Source organism: Muscardinus avellanarius (assembly GCF_963383645.1).
Source record: "Muscardinus avellanarius genome assembly, chromosome: 2".
NCBI classification, from domain to species: domain Eukaryota; kingdom Metazoa; phylum Chordata; class Mammalia; order Rodentia; family Gliridae; genus Muscardinus; species Muscardinus avellanarius.
The window spans coordinates 73,304,818-73,318,472 of NC_137787.1; the positions used below are offsets into that span (position 1 = coordinate 73,304,818).

General features: G+C 36.9%; 1 protein-coding gene across 2 annotated transcripts in view; it reads left to right on the top strand.

Annotated features, from left to right (window-relative positions):
- KCNH7 (potassium voltage-gated channel subfamily H member 7) overlaps window positions 1–12,116 on the top strand; it is a gene marked incomplete at both ends in the record, with an annotated part of 473,040 nt that extends 460,924 nt beyond the window's left edge. For both annotated transcript variants that reach the window (XM_080690173.1, XM_080690174.1), the window contains 3 exons: window positions 4,668–4,836; window positions 10,412–10,604; window positions 11,850–12,116. In XM_080690173.1, the coding sequence (XP_080546299.1) occupies window positions 4,668–4,836; window positions 10,412–10,604; window positions 11,850–12,116 (629 nt within the window). The remainder of the gene's footprint in view (window positions 1–4,667; window positions 4,837–10,411; window positions 10,605–11,849) is intronic.
- Window positions 12,117–13,655: the final 1,539 nt, after the last annotated feature.

Genomic DNA, 13,655 nt, shown 5'->3' on the forward strand with positions numbered 1-13,655 from the left:
TTTTTATTCTTTATTTTGAAACATGGCTTGAATTAGTTCACTAAGTAGTAGCTGAGGCTGTCTCAGCACCATGATCCTCCTGTCTCAGCCTTCCATATGCTGGGATTACAAGCATGTGCCACCGTGCCTGGCTTAAAATATATTCTTGATAAAACTCTTTAGTTTTGCATCCCCACTAAAAGGAATAATCATATGGATTCTGATGTAGAAAATACAAAGTAGTGAGGGAAAAATAGGATATTTTTGCTGGGTAGGGTAGCCATATTTTTATATGAGTAAATAAACATTATCTATCATCATCGTCATTATTTCAAAGGATCATATCTGACCACAAAGGTTTTATTGAGTCTAGGATCTTTATACCTTGCATTTTTCCAGAGTTACTTTCCCTATCATATCACTTTACCATGACCCCATATGGAAGTAAGCCAAGGATATATGCAAACGTTCTCTGGACCATCACAAATCTTGATGAAATGCATAAAAATAGTACTTCATTCATCACAGTGGAAGAATGGAATATTAGATGTGGTTACCAAATGTACCATTTTAGTTATTTATGAAAATGGATTCTGGGAAGTGCTGAAAATAGAAACAGGTTGTATCATGGAAGTCAAAAGTTCTGAAGAGCTTTCTGAATAATCTCTACTACATCCAAAAGTCAGCATGCTGGGGGCCTGCTAAATAAAATTGTAATTTGCTGTTTCCGTCTTGAATTTTAGACTTTCAAGGTACAAGTCATTAAGAATTAATTTTTGATATTTTATTGGACTTTATAATGATTTTTCTGACAGTGAATTCTAATGCCCTTCATCATATATTTTCCTTTGCTTTTTCAACTTTTAATTGGCTATTCTACATGCCCAATAAAACATAGTATTCTAACAAATAGCTTTAATATATCAAAAGTTTTAATTTTAAAAAACATATAGTGTATTCCGTATTTATGTAGTAAATAATTATTTTGGAAATGCAGAGCTGAATATGCATGTCAATTGAAAAATCATTATTTATACCATATAGGTTCAATCAGGGTAACAATTAACTTGATTACTTAATATGATTAACCAAACAAAAATTTTAAAAACTATTTCATTACAAGTTGTATTCTCTAATAATTTTAAGATGAACTACTGTGTGATATTATTTTAATGATATATAAAGTATAGCAGTGACCACTATAGTTTGAATTAATAAATCCTCAAACTTTAGTTTCACCATCAAGAGTAAATTTCTCATTTCCTCCTATTCCATGGGTTCCTCTTATCGAATCCAACAGTAGGACAGTTTAGAAGGACACATTTAGGCAAACTAAAATATCAAAAAATTAAATGGATTCTGATCCTACTTGCATTGAGGTCAAAACTTGATTGTCACTATTATGCATAATTATATTGCATCAATAACATTTTTAATAGACAGCTAAAATAAAATTTTTAAAAAGTTGACTCTAGGAAAATTATGTACCCGGAGCAAAATGGAAGTTTACTTTCTGCACAACCATTTGCAAAAATGTGTCTTGCAACTATAGCAACATTCTCCAAGGCAACCAAGTGCAGATTCTATCTGAGCTATATTTAGAAAATGTCTACAAGGCTGTTCATTTGATTACGACCACTAACCAGGATTTCCCCTTTGAACTCTTCACTTTTTATATTTCTGTTAAGACGAGCTAATCATATATCTCTAAATTTTAATAAGAGCAAATTATAATCAAGCAAGCCTCTGTCTCACAGTATATATTTTATTCATTTCTGTAAAGATAATCATTTTTTTCTTGAGCATTGAAAAAAAAAACATATTATCCTTCCTAAATGTACTGAATGTGATTTACCCTTGTCATTTAAAAAATCAATTTATTATATATGAATTGAGTTTGAGAGCTGTTAAGCATATGCAGAAATTTTGTAGGCTTTCTTGGCTCTAGACTCATGAACACAATATGTAACTTCAAATCTATCAGTTCTTGTCTTTTCTAAAAAAGAAAATAATCATACATGAACTCGTTATCAGGCGACTAGATTGGAACAAGTATTGGCATCCCCAAACAATTTATATCTGTTTTGAATATTTATCTAGCTCTGCTAGCCCAAAGTTGAAAACCTATTTTATTAAGATATTTTATTATTGTTTTGCATTTTAAATGGGTTCAAATGCCTATGAATAAGAAATCATACTTCTCAGTGAAAATCTTCTGGTAATTTACTTAAAACCACAGCAATATAGGCAGGGCGTGGTGGCACAAGCTTGTAATCCCAGCATTTGGGAGGCTGAGACAGGAGGATAGTGGACAGCCTCACCTATTTAGTGAGGCTCTTTGCAACTCAGTGAGACCCTGTTTCAAAATAAAGAATAAAAAAAATAGGGCTGGGGTGTAGCTTGGAGGTGCAATGCCCTTGGGTTCAATCCCCAGTACCGCAAACACAGACACACACACACACACACACACACACACACACAACACAAAACAAGAAAAACAGCAATAACATTTTCCACGTTAAGTTATATTTTTTCATGTTTGGTAAAATAATTATAAGAAATTATAAACAATTGTTACTTTAGAAAAAAAGCCAGGATCCTGTAGGGCAAGAAAACCATAAAAAGGAGCTTTTCTAGAGCTCATTGTAAGGTCTCTGAGATCTCTATTAGCCATTTCTGCAGAAAGAGGAACCCTGACCTTACATTTTCCTCTTGCTGTCTTTAGATATGCTAATTCCTTTGTTACAGCCTCCCCTACTGAGGCAGAAATTACAAGCACATCATTAGAAAAAGTCCTGTGTGCTCAATGATAGAAGATAGTGAGAGAAAAATTTGAAGAAAGAATACAGAATTTTGCATCTTCTATTTAGATAAAAGGGGTGCATTTAAGCTCCCTAATGTACTTTTAGAGAAAATTCTATGGTTTGTTTCCTATTTCCAGTTATAGCAATTTTTTAAAGAGCAGAATGTAAATTTCCTAATTTATATAATAACTTTTATCTGTGTTTAATTAAAGCAACTTGTGAAGGGAATATATATATATATATATATATATATATATATATATATAATATATTTTTGGTTGCTATATATCAACCAAAATCCAAAATCGCCCTCTCTAATTCAAATCTATTTCCATGTGAAAGGGAAAATTATTTCCACAGGAAAGGGCTACCAACTTGAGAATTCTTCCCTCCTATCAAACCTCCCATAGGGAAAAAAAAAAAATTTTTTTCTTTTTCTTTAACTCTGAAAGAAGCCCCCAGCTCCATTTTTTATCAGTGTTACTTACTTTCTATCCCTTTAATCATTTTGTAGAGCTTAAGAAAGCATAGCAAAACATCAAACGTATATAGCAAAAACAAGGGAGAAATATTATTGACTCCCTTGAGTCAATATCCTTAAATGTTGACAGTTTGAAAACATAGCTTTTAGGAGAAACTGTAAATGAATGACGGTTTAGAAAATGAATCACAGGATGAAAAACAATAACAACCTTGCCAGAATGAATTCTTTAAGCGCAGAGCCTTTGTCTCCTTCCCCTTTAATTCCTCCTCATTAAGCAGAATATCTAGTACAGAACAGATGATATATTGGAAAACTGGACTTGAATAAATATGCAGGGTTTTTTAATACACATAACAAAAGAGCCACAAGACAAAAATTATTCGAGAGCAATGTGATTATGTTAAAAAACAGTGCAGATGCCGGACATGGTGGCACACACTTGTAATCCCAGCATTTGGGAGACTGAGACCAGAGAGAGGATCTCCGTTCCAGATACATAGTGATGCCCTCCGCAACTTAGTGAGACCCTGTTTCCAAATAAAGAATAAAAATAGGGCCAGGCATGGTGGTGCACGCTTGTAATCCCAGCATTCAGGAGGCTCGCAGAGGATCGCAGTTCATGGACAGCCTCAGCTACTAAGCGAGGCCCTCTGCAACTCAGTGAGACCCGGTTTCAAAATAAAGAATAAAAAAACAGGGCAGGGGGTATAGCTCAGAGGCTGAATGATTCTGGGTTCCATTGCCAGACCCACAAAAAACAGCAATAAAAATAAAAACAAAAACAGTGCAGAAGAAACCATACGCAAGTATAAAAACATAGGACAGTAGCTGAGGATCAGAGGACTCTTCAGACTTCCCACCTTTAATAGTTCAGGACTCCTCAGCTCTTCTTTTGAGTTGGGTTCGCCTAAGTGAGTCACCCTGAAGGTCCCTGAGTTCTTTCACCTTGGGCTCATTTCTGAGTCATAGAAAATGCAAATTCCCCTATGGAAAAGATAGTCTTAAAATCCTTAACCTTAGATAAAGCAGTAAAAACAAAATGTGCCATTTCCTTCCAAATTCAAATAGAACATTTCCCTCTAATCAGTTTTGGTTCATCCATCCATGACTTCCCTTAGCACCAGTAGAAAGAAGACAAGACCGTATAACCAAGTCTCATGACCTGTTACAAATGTTCTATCTAATGAACATGGTGTGAAAGGTAAGGCAGGCAGTGTGTGAGGGGAACCCTATCTATCCCCAGTGGCTCATGGCCCCAGTCTCCCCCGTGAACTCGTTTTGGTTCTCCAACTTCTGCTTTATACCCTGAGATCCTTCCCAGCTTGTCTTTTGGCTGTGTGTTGTTGAGGAGAAGGAATGCTCACGGAGTCTGACTCACTCTGTCTGGCCCCTTTCCACAGATATCGCTGATGTACCAGGCTGGGAACAAGAGAATGCCAGGGCTCAGCCTGAGGAGTGCAGTCCCTCAGCCCTTCAGCGAGCTGCCTGGGGGGTCTCAGAAACTGAAAGTGACCTCACCTATGGAGAAGTGGAGCAGAGATTAGATGTGCTTCAAGAACAACTTAACAGGTATAAACAATAGTGAGCAAGAAAAACCACAACACAAGCCTTTAGATAGGTCTAGCTCTGTGCCTTGCAAACAGCCAATTCTTTTTACCACAATCTTACGTTTTACATATGCACTTGTTTATTTAGAGTAATACTAGAATCCTAGTGGGGGCATTCACCTTCCCTGCTTGGAGTGTGGTTATGAGAATCATAGCTGACATTTCCCCCGAGGGGTTCATGAACTAAAACCAGAATCTCCTGCGCCAAAGGCAAACACAGGCTCTATCGTAGAAATGCAAGGCCTGGCATATCTGGCCATGACTTTCCAATGAGCTTGTTCAACATCCACGTGTTTTGTTGGCCTTTTATAGGTAGAGCACTTGGAGAGCCAGAGTAAGACGATACTGAGTGTCTCTACTAGGTTATTAAATTTGAGGGTGACAGTTGTCTTACCAGAAGGGATATAAGAAAAACTTATTCTTATCATCTATTTCTATGTATAGGCATTATTCTTGTTTATTACATCACATCACATTTCTGTTCTACCTTTGGTATACTTCGCAGTTCACTAGTGTGTGAGTGTGTGTGTGTGTGTGTGTGTGTGTGTGTGTGTGTTGTAAATATATCTTATGAGTTCTGCCCATGTTTAATAAGTGCCTTGTCTACTCATTCATACTTAACAGCTATGAGTTCTGTCTGTACCACATAAACTACAGGTTTACTTGGTATCTATATTTAATATTTCCTGTGCATTTTATCCATGGCAGTGGTAGTGGTGGTGGTGCCTGAACAAAGAGGGTAAATTGGTAAATGGCAGGGACAGCAGTGATTTCCTAGGTAAATGTCTAGGCTACATAACTACTAACACGATCACTTATTCAAATCATTTAAACTTTAATAGTATCATTTTCCTGCTTTGATTCAAACCTACTTGCAATGCTGTTGTAAGGACGGAAATAATATATGGGGGCTGGTTCTCAGAACTCACTCAGATAACAAAGTCCCTGGATGTTCAAGTCCCTTTTGTAAAATGGCATGATATCATCATATAACCTATACATATCAGAGTTTATACTTTATAACATTTTTATATTACTTACAATAATACATAAGACTATAAATGATATATAAAAATTGTTTGGTGAATGATAAGAAAAAAGCCCTGAAGACAGTGAAGGCCAACTCTACGTAGAAACTACAGATCCTATAAGAAATGGAAGCGCACTTGCTGCTAGATTACATTTGTTGGACACAAAGTCCACTTCTATTACTGGTGTGCATTTAAGGGACTCTCCTATTTCACATACATATAATTCCAGGTTTGGAACTTCCTTCAGGACTCAAATTGATATTTCAACGTCCCTTGTTGCATGATCATGAGCTCTAATCACTACTGCTAGTATATATCAAAGATTTCTTTTCAGGAAGGAGGCTCAACTCAGGTTCTGCTTTGCAGAGTGGGAATCCCAGGACACTTTCTCAGAAAGAGCTGGGTTATCTTGTTTGGCTTTGGCATTTGTTCAAAGGTAGAACTATGAATTCTCACACCATTGTTCTATTTATTTATTTATTTATTATTTTTATTTTTTGTGGGTTTGGGGATGAAAGCAAGGGGCGTTTGACCTCCGAGCTGCACCCCCCTGCCCTATTTTTTTTATTCTTTATTTTTAAAACAGGGTCTCAACTTAGAGAGTTGAGTAGCTGAGGCTGTTTGCGAACCACGATCCTCCGGTGTGAGCCTCCCGAATGCTGGGATTACAAGCGTGTGCCATCACGCCCGGCTACCATTGTTCTATTTAACTACACATATTAAGTCCACAATGCAATAAAAACAAACATAAGTAATCTATCTTGAACGGTCCTTGCTGCTTGCCTTTTTTCTGCTTTAATGGCCAATTAAACTATACATAGGATTGAAGTTTTACATAAGCCAAACACGGTCATATATGCCTATAATCCCAGAACTTGGGAAGTTGAGACAGGAAGATCTCAGGTTCAGGGGCAGCCTCAGAAATGTAATGAGACTCTCAGCAACCTAAGACCCCATTTAAAAGTAAATAAATATATGAAAAGAGTTGGGAGTATAGCTCAGAGGTAGAATGCCCCAGGGTTCAGTCCCGTGTGTGTGTGTGTGTGTGTGTGTGTGTGTGTGTGTGTGTGTGTATACATACATATACATACACACACAGAAAAGGTTTCCATAGGATATACTCACACATATATACATGCAATATATTAATGTTCATATAAGCACACATCTATAGCCTAGAAATAGATAAGGTTAGGAAAAGTATTAACACTCGATCCTTTAGCAGAGCTTCTCAGACTGTACTGTGTATTTAGATCACGTGGGGGATCTCGTTAAAATGCAGATTCTAAGTCCATAATTCTGGAGCTGGCAGAGATTCTACATTCTAACAAGCTCCCAGGGATGCCCAATGCTGGTGGTTTAAGGAGCACACTTTAAATAGAGAGGGCCTAAAAAATGTAAAACTGTTAGGAATGACTCATTCTGTTACAGAACATCCCTAGCAATTTGTCCCTATGCCTCTAGGAAGTTACTGAGCATGTTTCATCTAGTCTTAGTCATTTATGCACTTCATTTTCTTCCTAAGTGATCAGCTCCAGTTATCTCTGAGAGATCCAAGTTCATATTTATTCAACATCCTGTTCTCCACTGGCCTTCTTACCTTATGCCTTCCTGCTACATAGTGGGTCTTTGAATGAGTGAATTAAAATATCCATTTTCTACAACTGTGTAGCTAGATTGACAAAAAAAAAGTAAACAGAGTTCTAAAACCAAGCTATTTTCTGTTTCCAAGACCAAGAGCAAGTTGGATGTTCATAATTCTGTGTTATGCTTACTGAGAAAAGGAGATTATTCGTTTCAGTAGCAGAGTCCACTGTAATTATGCCCATAGACGGTCATCATAAAACTTGAAAATGCAACCCTAGGCATATAAAGAAACTTCTTACTACAGCTCCTCTTTGTTGACTTACCCAAGATTTCAGTCAGCTGATAAAACTAAGTGTTCAAAGTCAGTGCAGAAGGAAGATCACCAACCGGCCAAATCTTGGCACTGTCTCAGGAGGGGCAGAAGGAAACAGAGATTTATAGTCGGAGCCTGGGCCTTTCAAGGAAGGAAGCTGCTTGAAATTGGATAAAGTTCAGGATCCATGCATCAAGAACGATGGGTTCCATGAGGTGACAATCTTGAAGCAAGTCTTGATAAATAGAGTTTGGGGTGTGTAAGAAGTTCTTCAGTTGAGCAGACAGCCGTCTCCAGTTTGATTTGTGTAAATTTCTAGAAGTAGTGAAGATATTTATTGATTTAGTCTTATTTTTTTCCAAGCAAAATTTTTGGAACATATAACTAAGTCATGGTGATAGAGGTGGACAACAGCCTCATCCAAACGATGTTGACACAAATTATGTCTAGTCTTATCCACTCCCGACCACGTCAACCGCATGTGATATTCTCACATGCTGAGTCTCACTCATGGCATCACTTTGCAATTATTTGGGCTGGGAGTGGCTACCAAAATCTTTTGGAGTACCTTCCAAAAGATTTTTTTTCTCATATACATTATTCAAATAGAGACTCATATTAACAAAATCCTGTTTGTCACAGATTGCTGCTCTTTGACAAGGTTTTATATTCACTCCACTTTAAATTCCATAAATATATTTAACAGGGAAAAACTGGTTCTAAGATTTAGCTTTTCTTTTAATTATTTTCATTCAAAGGCAGAATAGTCAGCAGAAGTAAGTAAAGAGTTAGAGGAATTTTCTAAAGAGGCATATGGTCCAAATTTTCTTTCTTGTGCCCATGAAATTTCCTCTGTCTTTAGTGCTGTTAACACATGCAGCAGAGAAGAATCAGACTGATTATATCTTGCTATTTTCCTTTGAATTTTAACTTAAAATTAGGATGAAATTAGCAAGCCAGTTAGCTACCTGTGAGCCTTGGGGAACAGGGGTAATGGTCATACCAGCATAATGGTGCCCCACTGTTGGGCACCAAAACTGTAACCGTTAGAGATGGAGCCATGGGTTTTTGTTCTTAGCTATTTAGAAAAAATAGTCAGAATTATACTGATGTAAGCTTAAGCAATTTTTATTATTACAAAGGTAGAAAGAAGGACTAGAATAATAAAGTACTCCATTAGAGAGATATAGTGGAGTGCCTTGAAAATAAGACACTGAAATTTTTGAACATAGAACAGTTTTTATAAGAATTCACTCTCTCCCATTCTGCTTAACCAATAGTCTTTCTATCTGCCTGACTTGATGCAGGCGTGGGCCCTCGCATTCGCTCTGGTGTGAGCCTTTTGGTATTATTACGAAGATGTACTGTCTCCCATCCTGCTTAAACAATAGTCTTTCTATCTGCTCTTGATGTAGTTGTGGGCCCGCCCATTATTTCTGGTGCAAGCCTTTGTTATGACCAAGATGTGTTACTTGGTTAACAAGGTCAGGGGTCACCTGGTATATGCCCTCTTAGAGGAAGGCCTGTACCATTCTCCAGTGTCTTTGGGGAGTTTTAGCCTTTTTGTTTTTTTTAATCTCCATCTGATAGAAGTTATTATGCAAATTTGTCTTTAAAATATGAAAGCCTTGGACTACAACTCTTTTGTGTAATTGGTAATTGCCTGAGTGCCTGCACAGCAACCAGGTCCTGACTACTTTTTACATTTTGAAATAAACGCCAAAGCAATTTTCTAATACCAGCACATTTCCCATCACCAATATGGCACAAGCCTGATGGACCATAAAAAGCAAGAGGACTTTGATGTTCAGACCACTTCTTCAATACCAAAACTCTAAGTGGTAGATTGGAAAGAATTTAGCATTTCATGCTAAAGAAAGAATGCAATGACTAATATACAATACTTGCTATTATGAGAGAAAGGGACAAAGTAAAATAATGGTGAAATTAATTTGAAACACATAATAAATTTTCCTTAGATTCTGTTAACTATGAAATAAGTGTGCTATTGATGTCTCTATTTAAGAGGAAACAAAATATTCACAAGAAATTAAGTAAAGTCTAATCAAAAAGCAAAGACAAGCTGGGCGTGGTGGCGCACACTTGTAATCCCAGCATTCGGGAGGCTGACACAGGAGGATCATGGTTCATGGACAGCCTCAGCTACTTAGTGAGGCCCTCTGCAACTCAGTGAGACCTTGTTTCAAAATAAAGAATTAAAAAAAAAATAGGGCTGGGGTTGTAGCGCAGAGGTTCCATCCCCAGTACTGGGGGGGGGGGGGCAATTCTTGATTAAAAAATATAATCTCAGCATGTTTCACATTTTGAAATCAATGAAGATTAGTTAAAATAAAATCTATTTCCTTCATCTGCTTTTCTCATCATTCTTAACAAATGAACAGGAAAGTAATGGTCTTTACTAGAATCATTAGAAAGACACAGAAAATGAGTATCAGCCAGTAAAGAATCTCTGTGCTCCCTCTCCCGTCCTTCTTGTTTAAAGCAGCACCATAATCCTGTTTGTTGGTAGTGCTAAAGTTAGCTCGGACATTCTTGAATGTCTGGACTATTTTAGGGTTGTCTTTCCTTTCCTATCTATCCTGCAGACTTGAATCCCAAATGACTGCTGATATCCAGACCATCCTACAGCTACTGCAGAAACAAACCACTGTGGTGCCCCCAGCCTACAGCATGGTCACTGCAGGAGCAGAGTATCAGAGACCTGTCCTCCGTCTGATGAGAACCAGTCACCCCATAGCATCAATCAAGACTGACCGAACTTTCAGCCCCTCCTCACAAGTGAGTATAGATATTTTACAGGTGAGCGTATCTCCCAAAGAATGTTTCCAGGACCCACTTATGAATCATCTGTGGTGCTATAGAAAAGACAGACTTCCATCCATCTCTCTACTCAATAAAGACTTCTAAAAATGGATCCTGTAATCTGCCTTATACTCCTTGAACTTTCCAGGGGAATGAATATCCAAAGATAATTTTGCACATCAGCATTTTTAAAAGAAAAGGCTCTCGTGAATTTTTAATGAAAAAGTACATTACCCTATGCAAATTTAAATGCTATAGGGATTTGAAAGCTAAGGAAGTGTTAGACTAAAAAAAGTACATCAGAGGAAAATCTGTGATTTGCTAGTGATAGGAGGCAGGGTGGAGTCTCAGAAAGGAAGAAAAGAAATAGCAGTTGGCCAGATTAGACCTGAGGTTCAAATGCAAATCAGACAATCTCATCTATGCCCCACTCACCACCAGAAACCTTTAATGTTTTCAATTTAAAGTATGACAAACATGACACGAAAAGGAATATGGAATGTCCTTTAACTTGCTTCTGAAGCCAAGATGGCCCTTTTGAATTATGTTGTATGAGAAGGGTAATTCCTTTGGTATTCTAACTTGGGAATTAGCTTTACATACTTAAACCTCATGGCCAAATTGCTTCTAGGAATGATAATTTCAGTAAAGGTTTTAGAGCAATCTTGTGAAAGTTTTCAAATGAGAATTTAGTGTAAAACATCCTAAGAAGTAAAACTGTATTGATAACAGACGGTAATGTAGCACAAGGAAAATAATTGGAATCTTTCTAAAATATGAAAGTAGATTTACTTCTAGTTTTTAATGGCTTGGAAAGATGTAAACTTGTTTTTTTCTGTGGATTTAAGTAGTAATATCTAACAAATGATGGTTTTAAAATTTTCTATTTTCTGTCCTCCTTAACCCAACTGGTCTCCAAGTGACTACATTTTCCACAGTCGCTCTGTCTTAAATTTTGAAGTCAAACATTTGGGACACCAAAAGTAAAAACATCTTACTACAAATTGAAACTTTTTAATATGGCTTCAGAGTAAAATTAAAGTTATTGGAATTGTTTAGGTTTGATAACCAGGCCGTCAGTATCTTAAACATTTTAGGACAGAAAAGTTGAATACCACTTATCATAATGGAGAAAGAAAACTTTTTTGGCTTTTATGAATGTAATCCTAGATGACTGTTTGTGGAAATTGTAAAACATACATTCTTTTTTCTTTCTACCAGTGTCCTGAATTTCTCAACCTCGAAAAATCTAAACTTAAATCCAAAGAATCCCTCTCCAGTGGGGTGCATCTGAACACAGCTTCAGAAGACAACTTGACCTCACTTTTAAAACAAGACAGCGATGCCTCTCTAGAGCTTCACCTGCGGCAAAGAAAAACTTACCTTCATCCAATTAGGCATCCCTCTCTGCCAGATTCTTCCTTAAGCACTGTAGGAATCTTGGGTCTTCATAGGCATGTTTCTGATCCTGGTCTTCCAGGGAAATAATCATTTTGTACTATTTACTCCACATACAATGTAAGTGCTTTTAATGGCTGTTTTCCTTTTTGTATTTAAATCCTCTCTACTTGACTCAGGGGCTCACAAGGTACCATTATATGCAAAAGTACTGTATATTTTCCTAAATTGAAGCTTGTAAGGTAAAATTGAGCAGTTAAGATGTAAATATACATAAGAACTTTGGGTTCCAAATGTTAAAACTGCCAGCATCTCAAGGCACCTTATTTTTTATTTTTATTTTTTAAAATCATGTGCATGCTAGGAAACTCCAATTTCTCTTGCATGGAGACTCCTATTTATTGCTTTTACTAAACCAGTACTTTATTATGAAAATGCCTTCCAAGCAAATAAGAAACCAAGGGATAAAACTGTTTTGGGATGTAGCTCGGATCATCCTCGATTTATGGAAGTTGTAGAGGGATAAAGAGAACTTAGTCTCTTTGAGAGAGATCTTTTTCTGTATTAAGATGTTTGTATTTCCTTACATTCATTTCTCCATATTAAAAAAGAATGCAAACTTTGAGACTTAAAAATTTCAGTTAGTAAAACAAAACATCTTCAGCTATATCTAAAGAGGGAAATAAAGGTTTTCCTCAACCCATACAAATTTGTATTAGGACAGGCCTCTGTAACAAAAAAACAGACTAATAAGAGAAAAACAAACATATTTAATAATGAATTCAGTGCACGTGACACAGGAGGAACCTCAGTTCAAAAGGAACTCAAGGCAGTGGCTTGGTGTCCCGGGTCATCTAAGATCTTCCACAAGGAGCAATGCATTTTAGAGAAGGGAGAGGACAAAGAAAACCATCCCAGGCTTCCAAAGGTGGGAAAATCCGTGGGAAGGAAGAATGTCTGCTCCCAGATTTCTCTGGAGCTGCCGTTTCTGAGCTGATAAGCAATCTGTTGTAAAGGAGAATTTACATCCTGACTTTAGGCAGGAAAGTGGGAGGAAAATAGAAAGACCTTTTGTTTTTGTGAATCTCTGTCTTGATTTTAGGCAAACAGATTGAGAAGGCAGAAAGCTCCCCTGCATTTTTATTGTCTTCAGCTCAACAATCCTTCATATTTTGGGGAGAAGTATTTTGGTTTCCTTCAACATGAATACTGATCAACATTAATGAGATTAAAAAGGTCTTTCTATTTAAAATTCTGTCACTAATTACATTCACAAACCATCTAAAATATTGGATAGTGGCATCTTTCTTTGAAGGAAATTTTTCTCTTTAAGGGGAGGGCATCTCCTTAAGTACTGTTAAAGTATGACTGACAAATGATAGTCACAACTTTCTTCTGATTTATATTTGAGGACAATGCTGGATTTGACCAAAATAGTAGATAGGTATCGTTTTTGTTTTTCTTTATTTCTTTTTCTGTTTTGGTACTGGGGACTGAACCCAGGATTGCTCTGTCTATAAGCTACATACTCAGCCCTTTCTATTTTTTTTTTTTTGGGGGGGGGAAGGGTTGCACTAAGTTATTGTGTATTGGCCTCAAACCTGATATCCTCCTGTCGTCTCAGCCTAA